The 25,990-nt window shown below is 41.1% G+C and overlaps 1 protein-coding gene across 1 annotated transcript in view; it reads right to left on the minus strand.

Annotated features, from left to right (window-relative positions):
• Positions 1 to 25,990, minus strand: part of LOC120857968 (deleted in malignant brain tumors 1 protein-like) — a 239,264-nt gene that overhangs the window by 173,245 nt on the left and 40,029 nt on the right. The window contains 5 exon segments of the mRNA XM_040233889.1: positions 1,105 to 1,419; positions 1,496 to 1,588; positions 10,313 to 10,621; positions 10,714 to 11,022; positions 17,387 to 17,762. Of these exon segments, the coding sequence (XP_040089823.1) occupies positions 1,105 to 1,419; positions 1,496 to 1,588; positions 10,313 to 10,621; positions 10,714 to 11,022; positions 17,387 to 17,762 (1,402 nt within the window).

The following is a 25,990-nucleotide window of genomic DNA, read 5'->3' on the forward strand; positions in this document are numbered from 1 at the left end:
GGCCAGGAACTCTGAGATTGAAAGGGAGGAGACAGGACACAGTGAGCGCCCCACTCATTACTCTGGGTCTTCCTCTCTCCCCAAAATTGTGAGCACTAATCTCTGACCCAGCTGAGGAAGCAAATCCACTAGGTGACCAGAGGGAAACTTGTCTCCTTTTTATCTGACTTTGTCCATCTGTGTCTGTCTTTCTAAATATTTCTACCACCGTGATGTAGTGGATATGAACTGAGGAAGACCAACCTGGACACCTGCAGAGAGTGGAAGCTGACTCCTGCTTCCTGACCAAACATCTAAAAGAGTGTATGAAAGGGATGTGATGTGGACAGTGCAGAGGCAGATAGAATAATGGACCTGTGACTGTTTCCTTATCTGGTAAAGGGGACTTCACAGATGTGATTAAGGTAAGGACTGCGATTACCCTGAAATATGATGGATTAACCACCTGAGCACAGTCTAGTCACAGTCTTAGACTCACTATCCTTTAGAGTGGAACATTTTTCCTCGTTCTGGTTAGAGGGTTGTGAATATGGATAACAGTTAGAGAGGTGGAGTGTTGCTGGTCTGATGATGAACAGAAGGGGGTTATGAATGAAGGCAGGCAGGCAGTTTTAAGAAGCTTGAAAAGACAAGAAACAGATTCTTTCCCAGAGGCTCAGAGGTGATGTGACCCTACTGAAACCTGGATCCCCATTCAGTGAGATTCCTGCTGGACATCTAAGCTACAGAAGTGTAAGGAAGTAAGTGTGTTGTTTTAAACAATTAACTATGTGGTAATTTGTTACAAAACAAACAAACAACAAAAAAAAAAACTAGCACCTTGGCGTTAAGACTTCTCTACCATGTGTACCAGAAGAGTGAGCCCCGATTTCAAGGAATACTGAGAAAAGGTTCTGCCAGGAATCACTACTGAGGAGAAAGGACCAGAATCTCAGCTGCTGCAGGAGGCAGTGAAAGCACCTCGTCTTCAAGTCTGCTGGAAAGACAAGCTCCATAGGAGGAAGCCTCTTCTCTGGTCCTTTCAGCATCTCTCCCTCAGGGCTCAGACCCCCGTCCTCCTGGGCCCACCCCTCCCCCAGCCTGTGGACAGTGTGTAGTACAGACCTGAGCAGATGACCCCCGCGTCCTCCTTGTGTCTGCAGTCGTGCCGCCCCCAGCCCCGGGAAGGGCACCTCCACACGTGAGACTCATATCCTATGCAGTTCAGGTCGTCCAGCCAGATGGGCCCTGATCCCGCCCCGAAGTGAGCAGACCCCGTGGCATTGAGGGCATCTCCACAGCCCAGCTGCCTGCACACCACGCGGGCATCTTCCAGGTCCCAGCCGTCATCACAGATGGTGCCCCAGGAACCCTGGTCAAGGATCTCCACTCTCCCGGCGCAGGGACCGCCCCCGTCCACCAGGCGGAGCTGTCTGCTGTCTGAGGAGAGAGAAATGGGACAATGGGGCGTCGACCTGGGGAATGAAAAGGGTCTTCTGTCCTGTGGGACTCTCACCTGAGCAGTAGGGGGCGCTCTCCTCCGAGGCTGCAGACCCTACTTGTTCAGACACAGAGTCATTGCACTGGGGCAGCACCTGGGTGTGGTTTCCTGAAAAAAGAGCGATGATTAGAGGGTGGGGAGGGTTGAAGAACAGGAAACTCAGTTAAGCAAAATAATTTTTAGGAGGGGAGGGGAGTTTGGGGGGAAATCGATACATGTATATGTATGGCTGAGTCCCTGCCTGTTCACCTGAAACTGTAACAACATTGTTAATCGCCAAACCCAATACAAAGTAAAAAGTTCAAAATAAAAAAATAATAATAACGACCTAGTGATGGAGCTGAGATGAAAGCTGTAACGTACTGGTAACGTTACCATAATCTTAGTGTTCCCTTTCTCTATGAACAGCCCTGGTCCTGACAATGCCACGATTCCTGTTTAAAGCCAAGCTTTGCCCTAAGAATGAGTTAAATAAGTTGCTCTATCCTTAATCTACCCCTAAATAGAAGAAGCAAAACAAAATCCTTTCTGAAGGATTTGTACAATTTTTTATCTACAATGTTTGTGATTTTAAAAACACTTATATAAAAGAGATCTCATGGAAAACAAAAGGAAAAAGAAACATTAAAAACATTTCCCAAAGTATTTGGCTCTTAGAGTTATCTGACAGAGAGTTTATTTTGTTTATTTTTATTAATTTTTATTTTAGCATAATTGCTTTAGAACATTGTGTTAGCTTCTGCTGTACAGCAAATTTAATACATTACTTATACATGTAAGGGTTTCCTAGGTGACTCAGTGGTAAAAAAAAATCTGCCTGCCAAATAGGAGACTGGGGTTCCATCCCTGGTTGGGAAGATCCTCTGGGGAAAGAAATGGCAACCCACTCCAGTGTTCTTGCCTGGGAAATCCTATGGAGAAAGGAGTGTCACAGGCTACAGTCCATTGGGTCACAAAAGAGTCAGACACAACTCAGCAACCAAACAGCAAAGACACACACACTCACACACACACACACATATATATATATCCCCCACTTTTTTGGATTTACTTCCTATTTAGGTCACCACAGAGCACTGAATAGGGTTCCCTGTGCTATACAATAGGTTATCATTTATCTATTTTATGTGTTCAGTTCAGTTGCTCAGTTGTGTCCGACTCTTTGTGACCCCATGAACCACAGCACGCCAGGCCTCCTTGTCCATCACCAACTCCCAGAGTCCACCCAAACCCATTTCCATCGATCGATGATGCCATCCAACCATCTCATCCTCTGTCGTCCCCTTCCCCTCCTGCCCTCAATCTTTCCCAGCATCAATGTCTTTTCCAATGAGTCAGCTCTTTGCATCAGGTGGCCAAAGTACTGGAGTTTCAGCCTCAGCATCAGTCCTTCCAATGAACACCCAGGACTGATTTCTTTTAGGATGGACTGGTTGGATTTCTTTGCAGTCCAAGGGACTCTCAAGAGTCTTCTCCAGCACCACAGTTCAAAAGCATCATTTCTTTGGCGCTCAGCTTTCTTTATAGTCCAATTCTCACATCCATACATGACCTCAGGAAAAACCATAGCCTTGACTAGATGAATCTTTGTTGGCAAAGTTTATGTGTGTGTGCATGCTAAGTCACTTCAGTCGTGTCTGACTCTGTGACACTATGGATTGTAGCCCATCAGGCTCCATGTCTACAGGATTCTCCAGGCAATATCTATCAATAGTGTAGGACTTCTGATTCTGGTGGCTAAGGCAGTAAAGAATCTGCCTGGAAGCAAGAGACCTGGGTTTGATCCTTGGGTTGGGAAGATCCCCTGGAGGAGGGTATGGCAACACACTTCACAGTTCTTTCCTGAAGAATCCCCGTGGGCTACAGACCATGGGGTTGCAAAGAGTCGGATACAACTCAGCAACTAAGTTCACAGCACAGCACATCAATAGTGTATATACGTCAATCTCAATGTCCCAATTCATCCCACTCTTCATTTCCCCTCTTAGTATCCATATGATGTTCTCCATGTTGGTGTCTCTATTTCTGCTTTGCAGTAAGTTCTTCTCTACCATTTTTCTAGATTCTACATATAAGTGATGTTATACAGTATTTGTTTTTCTCTTTCTGATTTACTTCATTCTACATAAAACAATCCTATTTCAAATCCTAAAAGATGATGCTGTGAAGTGCTGCACGCCATATGCCAGCAAATTTGGAAAACTCAGCAGCGGCCACAGGACTGGAAAAGGTCAGTTTTCATTCCAATCCCAAAGAAAGACAATCCCCAAGAATGCTCAAACTACCTCACAATTGCACTCATCTCTCTAGCAAAGTAATGCTCAAAATTCTCCAAGGCAGGCTTCAGCAACACATGAACTGTGAACTTCCAGATGTTCAAGCTGATTTTAGAAAACGCAGAGGAACCAGAGATCAAATTGCCAACATCCGCTGGATCATCAAAAAAGCAAGAGAGTTCCAGAAAAACATCTATTTCTGCTTTATTGCCTATGCCAAAGCCTTTGACTGTGTGCATTACAATAAACTGTGGAAAATTCTAAAAGAGATGGGAATACCAGACCACCTGACCAGCCTCTTGAGAAATCTGTATGCAGGTCAGGAAGCAACAGTTAGAACTGGACATGGAACAACAGACTGGTTCCAAACAGGAAAAGGAGTACTTCAAGGCTGTATATTGCTACCCTGCTTGTTTAACTTATATGCAGAGCACATTATGAGAAACACCGGGCTGGATGAAGCACAGGCTGGAATCAAGACTGCTGGGAGAAATATCAATAACCTCAGATATGGAGATGACACCACCCTTATGGCAGAAAGTGAAGAATTAAAGAGCCTCTTGGTGAAAGTGAAAGACGAGACTGAAAAAGTTGGCTTAAAGCTCAACATTCAGAAAACAAAGATCATGGTATCCAGTTCTATCACTTCATGGCAAATAGGTGGGGAAACAGTGGAAACGGCTGATTTTATTTTTATGAGCTCCAAAATCGCTGTAGATGGTGACTGCAGCCATGAAATTAAAAGACGCTTACTCCTTGAAGGAAAAGTTATGACCAACCTAGACAGCATACTAAAAAGCATAGACTTTACTTTGCCAACAAAGGTCTATCTAGTCAAGGCTATGGTTTTTCCAGTAGTCATGTATGAATGTGAGAGTTGGACTATAAAGAAAGCTGAGCACCAAAGAATTGATGCTTTTGAATTGTGGTGTTGGACAAGACTCTTGAGAGTCCCTTGGACTGCAAGGAGATCCAACCAGTCCATCCTAAAGGAGATCAGTCCTGGGTGTTCATTGGAAGGACTGACGTTGAAGCTGAAGCTCCAGTACTTTGGCCACCTGATGTGAAGAACTGACTCATTTGAAAAGACCCTGATGCTGGAAAGATTGCAGGCGAGAGGAGAAGGGGATGACGGAGGATGAAATGGTTAGATGTCATCACCAACTCAGTAAACATGAGTTTGAGTAATCTCCAGGAGTTGCTGATGGACAGGGAGACCTCTTGTGCTACAGTCAGCGGGGTTGAAAAGAGTCGGACATGACTGAGCGACTGAACTGAACTAAACCGAACATAACAATCTCTAGCTCTATCCATGTCTCTGCAAATTTCACAACTTTATTCTTTTATGGATGAGTAATATTCCATTTTATATACGTACAACATCTTCTCTATCCATTCCTCCTGTGAGGGACATTTAGGTTGCTTCCGTGTCCTGGCTGTTGTAAATAATGCTGCAGTGAACATTAGGATGAGTGTGTCTTTTTGAATGATGGTTCTCTCCAGGTATGTGCCCAGGCGTGGGATTGCTGAGTCATATGACAGTTCTATTTTTAGTTTTTTGAGGAACCTCCATACTGATCTCCATAGTAGCTGTGCCAATTTACATACCCATATGTAGCAGGATTCCCTTTTCTGCACATTCTCTCCAGCATTTATTGTTTCCAGATTTTTTAATGATAGACATTCTGACTGGTGTGAAGTAATACCTGACTGCAGTTTTGCATATCTCTAGTAATTAGTGATGTTGAACATCTTTTCATATATTTGTTAGCCATCTGTATGTCTGGAGAAATGTCTATCTTTTTCCCATTTTTCAATTGGGTTGTTTGGTTTGTTGATATCGAGTTGTTTGTGCATTTTGACGATTAGTCGCTAGTTAGTTGTTTCGTTTTAGTTGCAAGTATTTTCTCCCATTCTGACAGTTGTCTTTTTGTTCTGTTTATGGTTTCCTTTGCTATGCAAAACCTTTTAAGTTTAATCAGGTCCTATTTGTTTATTTTTGTTTTTATTTTCTTTACTCTAGAAGGTTGGTCAAAAAAGATCTTGTTGCAATTTATGTCAAAGAATCTTCTGCCTATGTTTTCCTCTAAGAGTTTTATAGTCTGACAGAGAATTTAAACAGCCATGATTAAAGTCCTCAAATAATTAATTAATAAGATGTGTGTCTTGGCAGAAAATGATAACAAAAACAAATGAAAATTCTACAGCTGAAAAGCTGAAATTAAGAACTAGAGAATGAGTCTATCAGCACATTAGTTTAATATAAAGTAGAAATAGTAAAATGGAAGATGAGAGGATAGATATTCCTCTATATAGAAAAGCTGGTTCCATGGTAAGTGCCTGGTTAACAATACTGTATAACAAAGTTTCCCCCCAAATTTAGCAGTTGAAGGAATTTTTTTTTTCTTTTGAGCATAATTTCCTGGTCAGTAATTTGGAAAAGACTCAACTTGGCAGTTCTAACTTTGGGGTCTCTCAAGTGCTTGTACTTAGATGTTATCTGGGGCTGACATCTCTAAAGGTTTGATTGAACTGTGGTTATGTAAGGAAATTCCCTGAAGTATTTTTTTTTGTTGTTGGGAAGGGGGAAGGATAAAGGAGCATCCTGTCTGCAACTTAATCCAGAAAGACTTTACATACTCAGGGGGAAAATGGGGCAGGAGAGGGACAAAGGAGGAGAGAGAGGGAAAGCTAGAGCAAGCCAGAGAAAGAGAGAGAAAACTAGAGTGAGAGAGAGAGGGAGAGAAAAGAAAGAGAGAAAGAAGGATGAAAGCAAAATACTAACCTAACATCTGGGGAATCCAGATAAAGTTCAGAGAGAATTCATTCCTAGAAAACCTTCACTAAAGGAAATACTAGTAACGTCAAACCCATAAAATGCCTAGGAGAAAACCTAGGTAAAGATGTGCAAAACACCTGAGAAAATTCAAGACCTAACTGAATGAAGGGATATATTTTGCCAATGAATTGGGAAACTCAATGTTGTCAAAATAAATCATTCTCAAATTTATATACAGATTAAAGCTAACCTCAATAAAATTCCCTGATGCTTTTGTGTGTGTGTGAAACATGAGAAGATGATTCAAAATTTCTGTTGTTGTTCAGTCACTCAGTCATGTTTGACTCTTTGCAACCCCATGGACTGCAGCACGCCAGGCTTCCCTATCCATCACCAATTCCCAGAGTTTACCCAAACTCATGTCCATTGAGGCAGTGATGCCATCCAACTATCTCATCTTCTGTTGTCCCCTCCTCCTCCTGCCTTCAATCTTTCCAAGCATCAGAGTCTTTTCTAATGAGTCAGCTCTTCACATCAGGTGGCAAAGTATTGGAGCTTCAGCTCAAAAATGTATACAAAATACAAAAACCAAGAATGACCAAGGCAGTTAGGAAAACCAGCAACAACATAACTTCTTTAAATTAATGTTACCCAGACTTACTATGTGTGCTTAGTCACTCAGTCATGTCCAGTTCTTTGTGATCCAATGGACTATAGCCCACCAAGCTCCTTGCTCCATGGGGACACTTCAGGCAAGAATACTGGAGTGGGTTGCCATGCACTTCTCCAAGGGATCTTCCCAAACCAGGGATCAAACCCAGGTCTCCCGCCTTGCAGACAGATTCTTTACCATCTGAGCCACCAGGGAAGGTTCAAGTTTTACTATAAAGTTACAATAATTAAGAAAATGTGGTACAGGTGCAAGGATAGACAAATGACACAGTGGAACAGAATAGAGAGTCTGAAAGAAGTACCCAGACATATGTGTCCTTTCGTTTATCACAAAGGTGGCACTGCAGTAGGGAATAGTCTTCCAGAAAAAGATTCTGAGTCAACTGGATGCCCATATGAAAACATGACACTTGACCCTTATGCTACACAGTTATCAGTCCTGGAAGCAGTGTATAATCATATGCAAAATAAAAGTAATTACACTTCTGTGAGATACTCTCAGAGAACATTTTTGTGATTTTGGAGTAGACAAAGTTGTTTCTAGAAGGATTTAAGGAGTTCTATGGACTGGAACAATGGACTGGTTCAAAACTGAGACAGGAGTATGTCAAGCCTGTATATTGTCACCCTGATTATTTAACTTCTATGCAGAGCACATCAGGCGAAATGCCGGGATGGATGAAGCACAAGCTGGAGTCAAGATTGCTGGGAGACATATCAAAAACCTCAGATATGCAGATGACACCACCCTTATGGCAGAAAGTGAAGAGGAACTAAAGAGCCTCTTGATGAAGGTGAAAGAGGTGAGTGAAAACGTTGGCTTAAAACTCAACATTCAGAAAAGGAAAATCATGGCATCTGGTCCCATCACTTCATGGCAAATAGATGGGGAAACAATGAAAACAGTGACAGACTTTATTTTCTTGGACTCCAAAATCACTGCAAATGGTGACAGCAGCCATGAAATTAAAAGATGCTTGCTCCTTGGGGGAAAAGCTGTGACAAACCTAGATAGCATGTTAAAAAGCAGAGACGTTACTTTGCTGACAAAGGCCCAAGAAAGCTATAGTTTTTCCAGTAGTTATGTATGGATGTGAGAGTTGGACCATAGAGAAAGCTGAGCACTGAAGAATTGATGCTTGTGAACTGTGGTGTTGGAGAAGACTTTTGAGAGTCCCTTGGACTTCAGCGATATTAAACCAGTCAATCCTAAAGGAAATCAGTCCTGAATATTCATTGGAAGGACTGATGCTGAAGTTGAAGCTCTAATATTATGGCCACATGATGGGAAGAACTGACATACTGGAAAAGACCCTGAAGCTGAAAAATACGGAAGGCAGGAGGAGAAGGAGATGACAGAGGATGACATGATTGGGTGATATCACCAACTCAATGGATATGAGCTTGAGCAAGCTGCGGGAGATGATGAAAGACAGGGAAACTTGATGTGCTGCAATCCATGGGCTTGCAAAGAGTTGGACATGACTGAGTGACTGAACTGAACTGACTGACTGAAGGAGCACACATGTACAGTAAAAAAGGTGAATGAATTAACTTAAGGTTAGTAACTTGGCTCATTGAAGTACACCATACCATTAAGAAAATAAAAATATAAGACAGAATTAAACACACAAAAAACGTAATATATATTTGTTCCAAAAGTCATCATCATGGTAATTTGCACCATTGTGTTTGTAATAGTCAAAACCTGGCAACAAACTCAAATCTCTGCCACAAGTTGAATGGATCAATGCAGGGTCATGTGATCATTCAAAGGAATACTCTATAGTAATAAAAATGAATACACTGTTGCCATAAACAACATCAGGAGTGAATTTCAAACACAATTTGAAATCAAAAAAATTAGACATGAAAGAAAACATTCTGTATGGTTATACATAAAGTTCAAAAACTGAGAAAATATTCTATGGCAGTACAAGTCTCAGGTAAGCAGGCTTCCCTGGAGAGGAGGACGTGGCTATTGGGAGGCAACAGTGATTCTGTGCTGCTGTGAATGTTCTCTTTGTAGATCTGGGTTGGGGAATATGACTTAGGTATACACTTATTGTTTGTACTTTGTTCTCTATTATTACCCTTAAATAATAATGTTTCATAAAAATATTAGTCATCCAAGCATTTCTTTCCCTGACATAGCACTTCTTAACATTTCTTAGCACTTCTTTCCCCTGGAAAAAATGAGTGAACAATGAGAATGCTATGGAGCAGGACCTTACAGACCCTTCTCAGGACAGACCACCCTCATGTCCTCCACCTGCTTCTGTCTGTAGAAAAGCCTTAGCCAAAGAATAAATTTAATCACAGAAATGAAAAAATTTCAGAAACAAAGGAAACACAGTCAAATAGGACAAAATAATAATAGTTTAACCCTAAACAAAGTCAAGGATTTTTAGTTCCTCCTCATGGCTATAGCTAACATTCTGAGCCATATCCTTTGAGCTGTTTTGCAGATGCTGAAATCCCAACCAGGTGGTGGAAGTAAATTACAAGATGACCAGACTAGTGGGGTGCCATTTCCTTCTCCAAGTGATCTTCCCAACCAGGATCAAGCCTGAGTCTCTTGCAATGCAGGCAGGTTCTTTACCATCTGCGCCAACAGGGAAGCCCATAATCTTCACCTTACACAATTCCAAGAATCGGCCTCAAGGAAATGGGAACAGACCAGCATAGAACTGGTGGTTAACTGCATTTCAAACAATAAAGGTGACATTGATCAGACCTATTCCAAGATGATTGTTGGAGCTAGCTGTGCTATTCTGCAGGTAACCTGTCCCCTACCTCCACCTGTGCACTCCAGAAATTCCCGTTTAAAAACACTTGTCCCTGATCAGCAAGGGGGAGCTGGTTTTTTGGTACATTAGTCCTCTGTCTCCTCAGAACTGCTGGTTTTCTCAGTAATGCTCTCTTTAAATTTACCCCACGCTTGTCTCTCAGTGTTGGATTCTTGAGTAATAAGGAGAGAAAACCTGAGTTCAATAATTTCACTACAGAATATCTTCCTTTTAAAGCCTGTTTTCCCTTACTCTCTGCTCTGGGGACATTTCACCCCAGGAGCATGCTAAGTACAGTAGCCCTTCCCTGTCTTACCTGAGCAGATCACAGAGGCCGTGTTGCCACGGGAACAGTCAGGAACACCCAGGGCAGTCACAGGGCATTTCCACAGGAAGGACTCAGTCCCTGAGCAGTGAAATCGGGCTTTCCAGAGTTGATCACTGCCTTCTGCTCCATTTGGGGTGGAGATGGCGACACCACAGCCGAGCTGATGACAGACAACATTGGCATTGGCCAGACTCCAGTGGGAGGCACACAGAGCTCTCCATTGTCCAGAAATGTTCATCTCCACCTGCCCCTCACACTGAGAGGTGCCATTCATCATGAGCCGGACATCTGTGTACACTGATAGAAAAAGACAGGATTTCAGCAAAATCTGATTTTTTTTTAGCTTGAACTGATTGTACACGGAGGTTAAGTCCTGATATGCATCTCACCTGAACAGACAACCTGAGCAGCTCCACTGTGGTGACACGTGCCCCCTGGACAGGGCACTCTGGGGCATGACCAGAGATTAGGCTCCTCCCCCTCACACCTGAACTCTTCAGCCCAGACCCGGCCATCGGACTCTCTGAACGGCATGTGTCCCAGGACAGACACAGCCTTGCCACACCCCAGCTCTGAACAGATGACCTGGGCAGTGGGGAGTGTGAAGTTCCCATCAGACACTGGGGTCCAGGCTTCTCCAGAATGTACTTCTACCCGCCCTGAGCAGGGTCCATCCCCTCCAACCAGATGCACAAATCCTGAGAAACAAAGAACAACAAACCCAGTGAGTGTTCATGAACCTGGCTTGACAATTGCAGACAACATCTCACAGGAAATGATGTGAAAGCTTTTTTTCCAACAGAGGAATAAGAGGGGATAAGAAGAGCAAATTTGACTGTCATTGTCAAACTGCATTTTCATGAGCAAGTTTCGGAAGAGATATCCAGAAGGCTTGAAGGATCAGTTTGGAATGGCTGAATCCTGAGAATATATATTTTGATTACAAATGTTAATTCCTATCTGGGGGCCTGGAAACTACAGTGCCCAAAGAAACTGCACCTTGGTAAACATTCAAACGTGGGTACAGAGCTGAACTGAGAGTGAAAAAGGTCCATGGTATTCAAGAGGTTAGAGGCCTCAGAGCCAGAGAAGTTTAGAGGACCATCCTGAGATTTCTGGGGCTAAAATTCTGGCCAGTTTTCTCTCAGAGCCAATATTCAAGTCACTGAGGACAGGGAAAATCACACGGGCTGGATCTGAGTGCAGGTATTATAATCTAATTGTGAAAGAAGTTGTCCACAGGTACGTTTCAGTTCAGTTCACTTCAGTTGGGTTCAGTCATTCAGTAGTGTCCGACTATTTGCGACCTCATGAATTGTAGCACGCCAGGCCTCCCTGTACATCACCAACTCCTGGAGTTCACTCAAACTTGCATCCATCAAGTCAGTGATGCCATCCAGCCATCTCATCCTCTGCCGTCCCCTTCTCCTCCTGCCCCTAATCCCTCCCAGCATCAGAGTTTTTCCAATGAGTCAACTCTTCGCATGAGGTGGCCAAAGTACTGGAGTTTCAGCTTTAGCATCATTCCTTCCAAAGAAATACCAAGGCTGATTTCATTCAGAATGGACTGGTTGGATCTCCTTGCAGTCCAGTGGACTCTCAAGAGTCTTCTCCAACACCACAGTTCAAAAGCATCAATTCTTCAGTGCTCAGCCTTCTTCACAGTCCAACTTTCACATCTATACATGACCACAGGAAAAACCATAGCCTTGACTAGATGGACCTTAGTCGGCAAAGTAATGTCTTTGCTTTTGAATATGCTATCTAGGTTGGTCATAACTTTTCTTCCAAGGAGTAAGCGCCTTTTAATTTCATGGCAGCAGTCACCATCTGCAGTGATTTTGGAGCCCCCCAAAATAAAGTCTGACACTGTTTCCACTGTTTCCCCATCTATTTGCCATGACGTGATGGGACCAGATGCCATGATCTTCGTTTTCTGAATGTTGAGCTTTAAGCGAACATTTTCACTCTGTACTTTCACTTTTATCAAGAGCCTTTTCAGTTCCTCTTCTCTTTCTGCCATAAGGGTGGTGTCATTTGCATATTGAGGTTATTGATATTTCTCCCAGCAATCTTGATTCCAGCTTGTGTTTCTTCCAGTCCAGGGTTTCTCATGATGTACTCTGCATATAAGTTAAATAAGCAGGGTGACAATATACAGCCTTGACGTACTCCTCTTCCTATTTGGAACCACTCTGTTGTTCCATGTCCAGTTCTAACTGTTGTTTCCTGACCTGCATACAGGTTTCTCAAGAAGCAGGTCAGGTGGTCTGGTATTCCCATATCTTGAAGAATTTTCCACAGTTTATTGTGATCCACACAAAGGCTTTGGCATAGTCAGTAAAGCAGAAATAGATGTTTTTCTGGAACTCTCTCTCTTTTCCCATTATCCAGCAGATGCTGGCAATTTGATCTCTGGTTCCTCTGCCTTTTCAAAAACAGGCTTGAACACCAGGAAGTTTACGGTTCACATATTGCTGAAGCCTGGCTTGGAGAACTTTGAGAATTACTTTACTAGCATGTGAGATGAGTGCAATTGTGCGGTAGTTTGAACATTCTTTGGCATTGCCTTTCTTTGGAATTGGAATGAAAACTGACCTTTTCCATTCCTGTGGCCACTGCTGAGTTTTCCAAATTTGCTGGCATATTGAGTGCAGCACTTTCACAGCATCATCTTTTAGGGTTTGAAATAGCTCTACTGGAATTCCATCATTTCCAGTAGCTTTGTTCGTAGTGATGCTTCCTAAGGCCCACTTGACTTCACATTCCAGGATGTCTGGCTCTAGGTGAGTGATCACACCATCGTGATTATCTGGGTTGTGAAGATCTTTTTTGTCCAGTTCTTCTGTGTATCCTTGCCACTTCTTCTTAATATCTTCTGCTTCTGTTAGGTCCAGACCATTTCTGTCCTTTATCGAGCCCATCTTTGCATGAAATGTTCCCTTGGTATCTCTAATTTTCTTAAAGAGATCTCTAGTCTTTTCCATTCTGTTGTTTTCCTCTATTTCTTTGCATTGATCACTGAAGAAGGCTTTCTTATCACTTCTTGCTATTCTTTGGAACTCTGCATTCAGATGCTTATATCTTTCCTTTTCTCCTTTGCTTTCACTTCTCTTCTTTTCACAGCTATTTGTAAGGCCTCCCCAGACAGCCAGGTAAGTTTAGAAATGAGAAAAGATCAGAGAGTCATAGGAAAGGGAGGGAATGGTCCTAGCCATATTTCTTGAAAACCTAGGATTTATCAAGACACCTGGGAGAAAGTGAGGTCTCAGTGGGATTATGCAAGACTATTGAGTTAGTTGACATGAGATTCTCAGCAAATGTGAAAGAGTAATGATAATTTAATGTCTTCTAACCTTATCTATATGCTAACTGCATATGCCTTTCCTGTTTGGATTTCTCAGATAAGAAGCCAGCAAGCTACAAAAAAGGAGAATGAGAAGAAGAGAGCGGACAGCAAACAACCCATATGTACTTTCAGTTCAGTTCAGTCAATCAGTCGTGTCCGACTCTTTGTGATCCCATGCATCACAGCATGCCAGGCCTCCCTGTCTATCACCAGCTCCCAGAGTTCACCCAAACTCATGTACACCGAGTCAGTGATACCATTAGCCATCTTATCCTCTGTCGTCCCCTTTTCCTCCTGCCCCCAATCCCTCCCAGCATCAGGGTCTTTTCCAATGAGTCAACACTTTGCATGAGGTGGCCAAAGTATTGGAGTTTCGGCCTAAGCATCAGTCTTTCCAATGAACACCCAGGACTGGTCTCCTTTAGAATGGACTTGTTAATCCCCTTGCAGTCCAACGGACTCACACGATTCTTCTCCAGCACCACAGTTCAAAAGCATCAATTCTTTGGCTCTCAGCTTTCTTCACAGTCCAACTCTCACATCCATACATGACCACTGGAAAAACCATAGCACTGACTAGACGGACCTTTGTTGGCAAAGTAATATCTCTGCTTTTTAATATGCTATCTAAGTTGGTCATAACTTTCCTTCCAAGGAGTAAGCGTCTTTTAATATATACTGTAGAGATTTAAATTGCAAAAGCCTCAATAGGAATAAAACATAGAAAGATTTGGGGAAAAAAAGACTCGTTCAACAATATTTTAACACTTTTTATCCCCTGTTCTCCTCCCATTTGCCACATGACCCTGCTACCCTTTCCCATTTCTCCCAATGCAGAAAAGAGAAAACAAGCTTAAGAGCTACAAATAGATGAGACTCAAAGGAGACTCCAAAAGGAAAGAACTTCTGTAGGGAGTGAGGTGGAGTGAGTGGCAGGTTAAACGGGGAGTGGATGGAGCATGAGAGAGAGACCAGAAAAAAACTCGTGAGCATGATTTCATCCTTCAGGGACCCTATTTTGGACAGAGAAAAAGTAATCCAATAGGAAAAACCTGCACATCATAAAAAACAACTTTTTAAATCATTTTCCTGGTTTCTGCGTGTGTTTATAAGTATTTATGTATATGGTGGAATTTGTTCTGGTGAAGGATTCTGATTGCAGAAGTTTGTGAACTTTGAAGCCTCAAAAAGAATAACGTAACAGAATAAAAATCTACTATAGAGAGCAGGCAGAGAAGGCAATGGCAACCCACTCCAGTGTTCTTGCCTGGAGAATCCCAGGGGCGGCGGAGCCCAGTGGGCTGCCATCTATGGGGTCGCACAGAATCGAACACGACTGAAGCAACTTAGCAGCAGCAGCAGCATAGAGAGCAGGAGAGAACAGAAAAGGCACTGCAGAAATTAAAGAATTGAAGGAATAGCTTGACCACTCATACAAGAATGAATGATGAGAGACAGGATGATCTGCTTGTCTTTTATTATTTATCCATTTCCATCTCCCCAGAGAGGCCCAGGTTAGGACCCCTAATCTATACTGGCTGGGAGTTTGGTCACAGGCTACACATTCTAGATAAACCATTTTTATTTAACTGGTTGTTGTTGTTGTTGCTCAGCCACTCAGTTGTGTCCGACTCTCTGCTACCCCATGGACTGAAGAATGACAGGCTTCCCTGTCCTTCACTATCTCCCCGAGTTTGCTCAAACTCATGTCCATCGAGTCAGTGATGCCACCTAACCATCTCATCTTCTGTCGTCCCCTTCTCCACCAGCCTCCAATCTTTCCCAGCATCAGGGTCTTTTCCAATGAATCAGTTCTTCATATCAGGTGGCCACAGTATTGGAGCTTCAGCTTCAGCATCAGTCCTCTCAGTGAATATTCAGGGTTGATTTACTTTAGGATTGAGTGGTTTGATCTCCTTGCAGTCCAAGGGACTCTCAAGAGTCTTCTCCAACACTACAGTTCAATAGCATTAGTTTTTCAGTGTTCAAACATCTTTATGGTCCAACTCTCACATCCATACATAACTACTGAAAAAAACATAGCTTTGACTAGATGGACCTTTGTCTCAAAGTAATGTCTCTGTTTTTAATATATTGTCTAGGTTTGTCGTAGCTTTTCTTCCAAGGAGCAAGCATCTTTTAAATTCATGACTGCAGTCACTGTCCACAATGATTTTGCAGCCTAAGAAAATAAAGTCTGTCACAGTTTCCATTTTTTCCCCATCTGTTTGCCATGAAGTGGTGGGACAGGATGCCAGGATCTTAGTTTTTGGAATGCTGAGTTTCAAGGCAGCTTTTTCACTCTCCTCTTTCACTTTCATCAAGAGTTCCTCTTCACTTTCTGCCATTTAGGGTGATGTCATCTGCATATCTGAGGTTGTTGATATTGTTATATTAATTCCACGAGATTAAAAATTTAGAAAGAAAAAGAGAGAAATATTTCTTGTATTCTGTTTTATATACCCTGATAAAAGTTAAATATTCAAATATGTGCTGGATAATCAATAAAGTCTTAGGATATATTAGGATAGAGACTTCTGAGATATAGTATTTCTTTTCTATTTTCTACTTGATTTTAAAATTTACATGGGAGAATAAATGTGTGAAAATTCCAAGAAAATTATGAAATAGAAGGCTGATGTGAATGAGTAAAGATATTAAATATAACAAAGATATATCCTTGTCTGGTCTCTTGCTGTGTAGACATCTTGTGTCCTTAGGCACACATAGCATCTTCCACACCACACCTGGACCTTCAGTGCTGCTCAGAGAACCTCACAGTTGCCTTCCTCAGCTCCCATTGCCATTCCCCTTCCTCCCAGCTACTATAAAACCTGTTCCAGCTTCTTCAAAAATTACATTTGTCTTCTTGCTCCAAATAAGCCCCCAAACACAAGTCTATATCTATGAAATCATCAAATATAAACTACATAATCTCTTATCATAAAACAAACAAATTCATGTTTTATTACCTCCACCTTTGACTTGCCAGTGCATGGCTAAGTATTCCTCCGAAGTTTGCATTTATACAGATATTTTAAAGGAAAAATTGGAGAGAGAGACTTTTCTAGTAACAGTGAAAGAATATATGACTTGGAGCATTTCATTCACAGTTCTCTAGTTCTACCATCAAAGAACTATGAACATTTACATCTAAATTTGCAAGGGAACTTGAAATCTGCCACAAATCCATAAAAATCTCTGATTTGTTAAATGATATCCCTTTAGGGATCATCTCTATATATGTAAATGATATCCTCCTATAGTAAGAGTAGCCTCCACTCCTACTAGCCTAGTGCAAAATAATCTCTCACATTGTACAGAAACAATTCCACCCAAGAAAGTATATCCTCATTTTTGTCCCTCCTTCGCATACCCTCTCTGTCCAAAGAGAATGTGTATGTGGCAGTTAGCAAATGTTTCACTCTTCAAAAAGTGAATGATGAAAAAATAATATTAGGATTTATTTTAATTGGAAGAATGAATAAAGCTATTTTAGCGTCAGGTAAGTCCACCGAGAAGAAAAGAATAGCAGAGACTTATAAGAGGAAAATATATGCAGCTCATCACTCATAGCCACAGTGCACTCAGGGAGGATGGGCAGGCGTCTCAGTCTTCTCTAGCCCACCTCTCTCCCATTGCCCTGCTGATCAGACACCAGCTTTCTTGGAACTTTCCATTTTCTCAGCCCGTGGACAAAGAACTGACCATACCTGAGCAGATGACGCCTGCATCTTCTTCATGACCGCAGTTGTGTTGCCGCCATCCCAAAGTAGGGCACCTCCACACTTGGGACTCCTCTCCTCTGCAGCTCACTTCATCCAGCCAGATGGGCCCTGATCCCGCCCCGAAGTGAGCAGTCGCCATGGCACTGAGGGCTTCTCCACAGCCCAGCTGCCTGCACACCACGCGGGCATCATCTAGGTCCCAGTCATCATCACAGATGGTGCCCCAGGAGCCCTGATCAAGGATCTCCACTCTCCCAGAGCAGCGACCTCCTCCGTCCACCAGGCGGATCTGTCTGCTGTCTGAGCAGAGAGAAATGGGACATGGGGAGATGACACCAGGGGTTGAGAAGGGTTTTCTATCCTGTGGGGCCCACACCTGAGCAGTAGGGGGCGCTCTCCTCTGAGGTTGCCGACCCTGCTGGTTCAGACACGGAGTCGTTGCACTGGGGCAGCAGCTGGGTCTGGTTTTTTATACCAGTGGCAAGAGAATAATAAGGTTGAAAAATAGGAAGAAAATAAAACAGGAAATATTAAGTTGAAAACACTCTAGTGAGTAGTCTGAGACAGAAGAGGGTACAAGGTCCTATCAGAGTTAACATTCTGATCTGTAGAGTTCTGCACAGCATCAGAGAAAGATTTACAGGAAATGTTAGTCTCTCTACCCGGAGCAGTTAAACGAGGTCAGAGTCACAGGAATGAGCTGGCAGCTGGATAGATTTCTTTCAAAGCACATACATTTTGATGCCGTTGACCTAAGAGTTAAAGGGGGTAATTAAAGGAAGTGGAGTCAGGAACGGGCCTTATCAGATGCCTTAGGTAGCAGCCATGAATCCTCTGTCGTTAGAATCCTTCCCCCCGGTACAGTCGTTCAGAACTGAAAAACAAATGGATTCTGTGATATCTTGGTTTACCCTAGACTATTTCATTTGCAGTTCTAAGCTTCAGACTTCAGATCTGGATACTTACTTTCAAACAATGTGATCTCTTTGAGAAGACTGAACAACTTTGCATGAGAGATGATGTCAGGGAACATTGACACTGGCCAGATTCCAATGGGAATCATAGAATGTTGCTTCTTCTCCCCCCAAAAATATAATCCCTCCTTGGACGTGGTGTCAAGAATCTCTGTTATTCAAATTTTGGAGTTACGTGATCTTTAGGGGGAAATAGTGTGTATGTTTGCTTAGTCACTTCAGTCATGTTCAACTCTCTATGACCCTGTGAACTGTAGCCAACCAGCCTCCTCTGCCTATGGGATTCTCCAAGCAAGATTACTGGAGTGGGTTGCCATGCCCTCCTCCAGGGGGTCTTCCTGACCCAGCGACCTAACCAGTGTCTCCTTCATTGCAGGTGGATTCTTTACAGCTGAGCCACCAGCGAACCCTTCTAGTTCTATCACTGAGCAGAAATAGGTTACATTCCTGCAAGCCCTTGAACAAATAACATTAACAGGCTCACTGTATTCTCCTCTCTTTTTAAACATAAAAGTGATGTAAAGAAAGGTTGAAGACTGTCTATCAGTGTTGAACTTTAAGTAAATGATGAAGTAGAGAATTAAACCTAAAATTTTCCACTTCCACAGAGAATGGAGGAGTTCACAGCAGGCCAATGAGTTTTGCTGGATCTTACTGGATACAACTTAAAAAGCTGCAAAATGTTTTTTAAGAAAAAGTAAATGTGTTCAACATTTGTTGACACAACATGGACTAAATATACTAAAATTCTAAAGAGTGGAGATTATTTCAGTGTTAGCCAAGGATCTATAGCTTCTTTTTCTCTGGGAATTTGCTGATTCATTGCATAATTTAATTATTCAGAATCTGGGCTTGGGCAAGCAGAGGACTATTGTTGTGGCAGAAAGCCAGCATAATTTGGGAGTTACCTGTTGCTGAAGTGACAAATTAGAGTCTTGAGAGCCTCTCTCACACAGCACGTTTTCTCCTCAAATATCTGCCCAGAATATAAGCTGTGAAGGACAGGAGGCTAAAGAGCTATGTAAAAAGACTTGGAAAGCAGAGTCTTTCTCATTCTCTTGGGTACTGAGCTACCAAAGAATCCAGGCTCTGAACTGAAATCTCTGAAAGCCCCTGTCATAGGGACAGAAAATCAGAGGTGGACTGAGTGCTACCAAAACTGCAACCCACACTTATTACAGCTCAGTTTTAGGTTATATTTAGATGTTTGAGTGATATACACCCCTTCCCCCATCTGCCTAGAAAAACAAAGGGTAAATCCTTTCAGGTATTAGCAAATGTATCAGGAGTATCTTACTTTTTCATATATAATTTATAGCATCCAATAAAAAATGCCATGACATTTGACAAGCTAGGATAATATGACAAATGGCCAAAGTGAAAAGAGATGAGAGAATGCAGAGACACACATGATAGGAATGCATAAGGATTTTAACTACGACCAATGTGTTTAGGGGAAAAGAGAGAAGGGGAGAATATACAGGGGAAAAGATGAAAAAATTAACAAATAAAAAATAGCAATGGAACCACTGCCAACCTAAAATAATATATCTAGGATTAAAAGTGAATAAATAATTCAAACTAATTTTAGATAGAACTTAGAATAGAGTGATATATAGGAGTCCTAAAGATGAGAGATGAGAAAGAAAAGAAAGAGTAAGAGAGGGAGAAAAGATACAGAGACAGAGAGGCAGAATGACAGAAGGCATATTTGAAGATATAATGATAGAGAATTTTTAAAAAACATAAATGGAAGAGTTTTCATACTCTTCCTAGTAAAGCTGCTGAAAATCAAAAGGAAAAAGGAAAATCTGAAATAATAACAGTTTTATTTAATACTAAAGGAAGAAAACAAAGGGAGAGAAAAAGGATCATAAAGCATCTGGATCAATTAAAAGCAAATGGCAGATACCAACACATCAATATCAGTAATTGCATTTACAGTAAATAGATTAAGATAAAACAAAACTGACACAAGTGTTACTTGCAAAATGATCACCTTATAGTATGAAAACAAAGAAAGGATGAAAGTAAAATAATGGAAAAATTGTACTAACTGTAAGAAAACTAGAGTAGCTTTATCGATGTCCCAGAAAGTAGACTTTAAGAAAAGAAACACTAATTGACAGTAGTGCTGAGAGAGGGCATCAGAGGGCAGACAGACTGAAACCACAATCACAGAAAACTAGCCAACCTGATCACATGGACCACAGCCTTGTCTAACTCAATGAAACTAAGCTATGCCATGTAGGGCCAACCAAGATGGACGGGTCATGTTGGAGAGTTCTGACAAAATGTGGTCTACTGGAAAAGGGAATGGCAAACCACTGCAGCATTCTTGCCTTGAAAACACCATGAACAGTATGAAAAGGCAAAAAGGTAGGATACTGAAAGATGAACTCCCCAGGTCAGTTGGTGCCCAATATGCTACTGGAGATCAGTGGAGAAATAACTCCAGAAAGAATGAAGGTAGGGAGCCAAGGCAAAAACAATACCAGGTTGTGGATATGACTGGTGATAGAAGCAAGGTCTGATGCTGTAAAGAGCAATATTGCATAGGAACCTGGAATGTTAGGTCCGTGAATCAAGGCAAATTGGAAGTGGTCAAACAAGAGATGGCAAGAGGGAACATTGACATTCTAGGAATCAGCTAAATAAAATGGACTGGAATAGGTGAATTTAACTCAGATGACCATTATATCTACTACTGTGGGCAGGAATCCCTTTGAAGAAATGGAGTAACCATCATAGTCAACAAAAGAGTCTGAAATGCAGTACTTGGATGCAATCTCAAAAACGACAGAATGATCTCTGTTCATTTCCAAGGCAAACCATTCAATATCACGGTAATCCAAGTCTATGACCCAACCAGTAATGCTGAAGAAGCTGAAGTTGAATGGTTCTATGAAACCCTACATGACCTTTTAGAACTAACACCCAGAAAAGATGTCCTTTTCATTATAGGGGACTGGAATGCAAAAGTAGGAAGTCAAGAAACACCTGGAGTAAAAGGTAAATTTGACCTTGGAGTACAGAATGAAGCAGGGCAAAGGCTAACAGAGTTTTGCCAAAAGAACACACTGATCATAGCAAACACCCTCTTCCAACAACACAAGAGAAGGCTCTACACATGAACATCACCAGATGACCAACACCAAAATCAGATAGATTATATTCTTTGGAGCCAAAGATAGAGAAGCTCTATACAGTCAGCAAAAACAAGACTGGGTGCTGACTGTGGCTCAGATCATGAACTCCTTAATGCCAAATTCAGAACAAAGTGGGGAAAACCAATAGAGCATTCAGGTATGACCTAAATCAAGTCACTTATGACTATACAGTGGAAGTGAGAAATAGATTTAAGGGACTAGATCTGATAGACAGAGTGCCTGATGAACTATAGACAGAGGTTCATGACATTGTACAGGAGACAGGAATCAAGACCATCCCCAAGAAAAAGAATTGCAAAAAAGCAAAATGGCGGTCTCAGGAAGTCTTACAAATAGGTGTGAAAAAAAGAGAAGGAAAAAGCAAAAGAGAAAAGGAAAGATATACCCATTTGACTGCAGAGTTCCAAAGAAGAGCAAGGAGAAATAAGAAAGCCTTCCTCAGCAATCAGTGCAAATAAATAGAGGAAAACAAAAGAATGGGAAAGACTAGAGATCTCTTCAAGAAAATTAGAGAAACCAAGGGAACATTTCATTCAAAGATGGGCTCGATAAAGGACAGAAATGGTACGGACCTAACAGAAGCAGAAGACATCAAGAAGAGGTGGCAAGAATACACAGAAGAACTGTACAAAAAAGATCTTCACGACCTAGACTATCACAATGGTGTGATCACTCACCTAGAGCCAGACATTGTGGAATGTGAAGTGGGCCTTAGAAAGCATCACTATGAAAAAAGCTAGCGGAGGTGATGGAATTCCAGTTGAGCTATTTCAAATCCTAAAAGATGATGCTGTGAAAGTGCTGCAAGCAATATGCCAGCAACTTTCAGAAAACTCCGCAGAGGCCACAGGACAGGAAAAGGTCAGTTTTCATTCCAATCCCAAAGAAAGACAATGCCAAAGAATGCTCAGACTACCTCACAATTGCACTCATCTCACACACAAGCAAAGTATTGCTTGAAACTCTCCAAGCAGGCTTCAGTAATATGTGAACTGTAAACTTCCAGATGTTCAAGCTGGTTTTAGAAAAGGCAGAGGAACCAGAGATGAAGTTGCCAACATCCAATGGATCATCAAAAAAGCAAGACAGTTCCAGAAAAATATCTATTTCTCCTCTATTGACTATGCCAAAGCCTTTGACTGTGTGGATCACAACAAACTCTGCAAAATTCTTCAGGAGATGGGAATACCAGATCACCTGACCTGCCTCTTGAGAAACCTGTATGCATGTCAGGAAGCAACAGTTAGAACTAGACATGGAACAATAGACTGGTTCCAAATAAGAAAAGGAGTACATCAAGGCTGGATATTGTTATCCTGCTTATTTAACTTATATACAGAGTACATTATGAGAAACGCTGGGCTGGATGAAGCACAAGCTGGAATCAAGATTGCTGGGAGACATATCAATAACCTCAGATATGCAGATGACACCACCCTATGGAAGAAAGTGAAGAAGAACTAAAGAGCCTCTTGATGAAAGAAGAGGAGAGTGAAAAAGTTGGCTAAAAGCTCAACATTCGGAAAACTAAGATCATGGCATCTGGTCCCATCACTTCATGGCAAATAGATGGGGAAACAGTGGAAACAGTGGCTGACTTTATTTTGGGGGGCTCCAAAATCACTGCAGATGGTGACTGCAGCCAAGAAATTAAAAGGCTCTTACTCCTTGGAAGGAAAGTTATGACCAACCTAGACAGCATATTAAAAAGCAAAGACATTACTTTGCCAGCAAAGGTCCACCTAGTCAAGGCTATGGTTTTTCCAGTAGTCATGTATGGATGTGAGAGTTGGACTGTGAAGAAAGCTGAGCCCTGAAGAATTGATGCTTTTGAACTGTGGTGTTGGAGAAGACTCTTGAGAGTCCCTTGGACTGCAAGGAGAGCCAACCAGTTCATCCTAAAGGAAATTAGTCCTGAGTGTTCACTGGAAGGACTAATGCTGAAACTGAAACTCCAGTATTTTGGCCACCTGATGTAAAGAGCTGACTCATTTCAAAAGACCCCTATGCTGGGAAAGATTGGGGGCAGAAGTAGAAGGGGAGACAGAGGATGAGATTGCTGGATGGCATCACTGACTCAATGGACATGAGTTTGGGTAAAATCTGGGAGCTGGTGATTGCCAGGGTGTCCTGGCATGCCTCAGTCCATGGGGTCGCAAAGAGTCGGACATGACTGAATGGCTGAACTGAACTGAACCAAACACTAATTGAATTAAAGAGGGAATTTTCATGATTATAATGAGATGCACCCTTAATAAAGATATAGACATCAAAATTCAAGGAAGGTAACAGAACATAGCTTTGAAATGTACTTGACAGTATGAAAAGAAGAAACAGGCAAAATCACAATCAAAATGGGGGATTTTTACTGTATCTTTTTCAATAACATACAGACCAGACATACAAAAAAAACAAAGAATACAGTAGATGTACAAGAAAATAATCAGCACATTTAACTAAGTAACACATATAGCAATGCACCCAACAATGCAAGAGTTCACATTATTGTATATGCACTAAGAACATTTATCAAAAATGACCACACAATAGGAAAAAATATTTCACTCTTTGAACTCATACAGAGTATTTACTCTGACCACAGTGGAATAAAATTAAGAATTAATAAGAAAATATTGTTAGCCATCCCTATTTTGGGAAATTCAGCAACACCCTTCCAAAAAACACCTGAGTCTAGGAATAAATTTAAAATTTACCAGATATGTGAAATAATGATAATAAAGATACAATCATAATGGTAATAAACAAAAAATTATGATATTATCATAAATTCTTCTAATGAAACTCAAGTAGTGCCTATAGGGAAACTTATACCCTAGATTTAGAGAAGAGGAAAGATGGAAAGTTAAAAACATGTAAGCTTCATAAGAAACTAGATGAGAAAGCCCAAAAAATATAGAATGTTGGGGTTAATTTAAAAGGAACAAAAGTGAATGAAAAATAAGATAAGCATAAGATAGAAAGCATAGAAGAAAACCCTTTAAACGTGGCTCATTGAAAACTGATGAACACTGATCAATACCAATGAAGAGCAGAGAGAAAATGAAGTTGACAACACCAAGAATGAAAAGGGACATCACTATAAATCATACAGATTTTTTGGTCATAGTTTTTGTGTTGTTGTTTGTTTATGGCTGTGCTGTGGCTTGTGGGATCTTAGTTCCCAGGTCAGGGATTGAACCTGGATCCATGGCAGAGAAGGTCCAGAGATTTAACCCTTGGATTGCATAGCTTTATTAATACAATTTATACATTTAATGTGGATAAGTACACAGAAAGTGTTAATTTCTCCACAGGCTTGCCAACACTTAAGTGTCTTTTAAAAAAAAAGTCAATCTGACATGTGTGAGATGATATCTCTTTCTGGTTTTGATTTACATTTCCCTGATGACTGACAGTGTCAAGCATTTTTCATATACCCATTGGCCATTTGTATGTCTTCTTTAGAGAAATGTCTATTCAAGCCCTTGGCCAATATTTTAACTGTTATTAGGTTTCAGATTTTTTTTTCTTGAGTTGCAGGAGTTCTTTATTTGTTTGGCAATTAATACCTTATATAATTTGTGCTAGCTTGCTTATTGATTCTGTTGATGTTTCCTTTGGCTTGAAGAAGCTGTTTAGTTTGATATATTCCCACTTGTCTATTTTTGCTTTGTTGCCTGTACTTTTGACATCATATCCATGAAATCATGAAGCAATGTGTTTTTATTTTGTGATGAAGCTATCACATATCTAAAATATAATTCTTATCTGGTGATGATATCATACAATCACACATAGTAAAATAAATTCAGATAAATAAATGAATTCAAAATTAGATATTGAATATTCTTTAGTGGAACTGTAAAATTATTTGCAGAAAATAAAACTTGATTCAATGTTATATTGAGATTAAGAATGGCATATGAAACATTTCATTAAAGGCAGAAGATAAAAAAGTAAACCATTATAGACTCGATAACATAACCCCCCCATTCACATATATAACCTTAAACATATATGCAAAAAATGGAGGAAATATTTCCAAAAATATTTAAGAAAGAGTAAGTGATGTTCTTTATAAGACTATAAAGAAAGATGAGCACCAAAGAATTGATGATTTTGAACTGTGGTGTTGGAGAAGACTCTTGAGAGTCCCTTGGACTGCAAGGAGATCCAACCAGTCCATCATAAAGGAGATCAGTCCTGAGTGTTCTTTAGAAGGACTGATGTTGAAGCTGACACAACTGAGCAACTGAACTGAAGTGATGTTTGCTTACAGAGAGTTCCTATAAATAAATAAAAATTTTTAAAACATTCTAGAAAAAAAATATTGTCATGAAAGATATCTTAAAACTGTAATATAGGAAAGAAGATAATATTTTTGTATATAGTGTTTGTGAAAGTTGCTCAGTCATGTCCAACTCTTTACGACCCCATGGAGTATA

Source organism: Oryx dammah, unplaced genomic scaffold, assembly GCF_014754425.2.
Source record: "Oryx dammah isolate SB20612 unplaced genomic scaffold, SCBI_Odam_1.1 HiC_scaffold_29, whole genome shotgun sequence".
NCBI lineage: Eukaryota > Metazoa > Chordata > Mammalia > Artiodactyla > Bovidae > Oryx > Oryx dammah.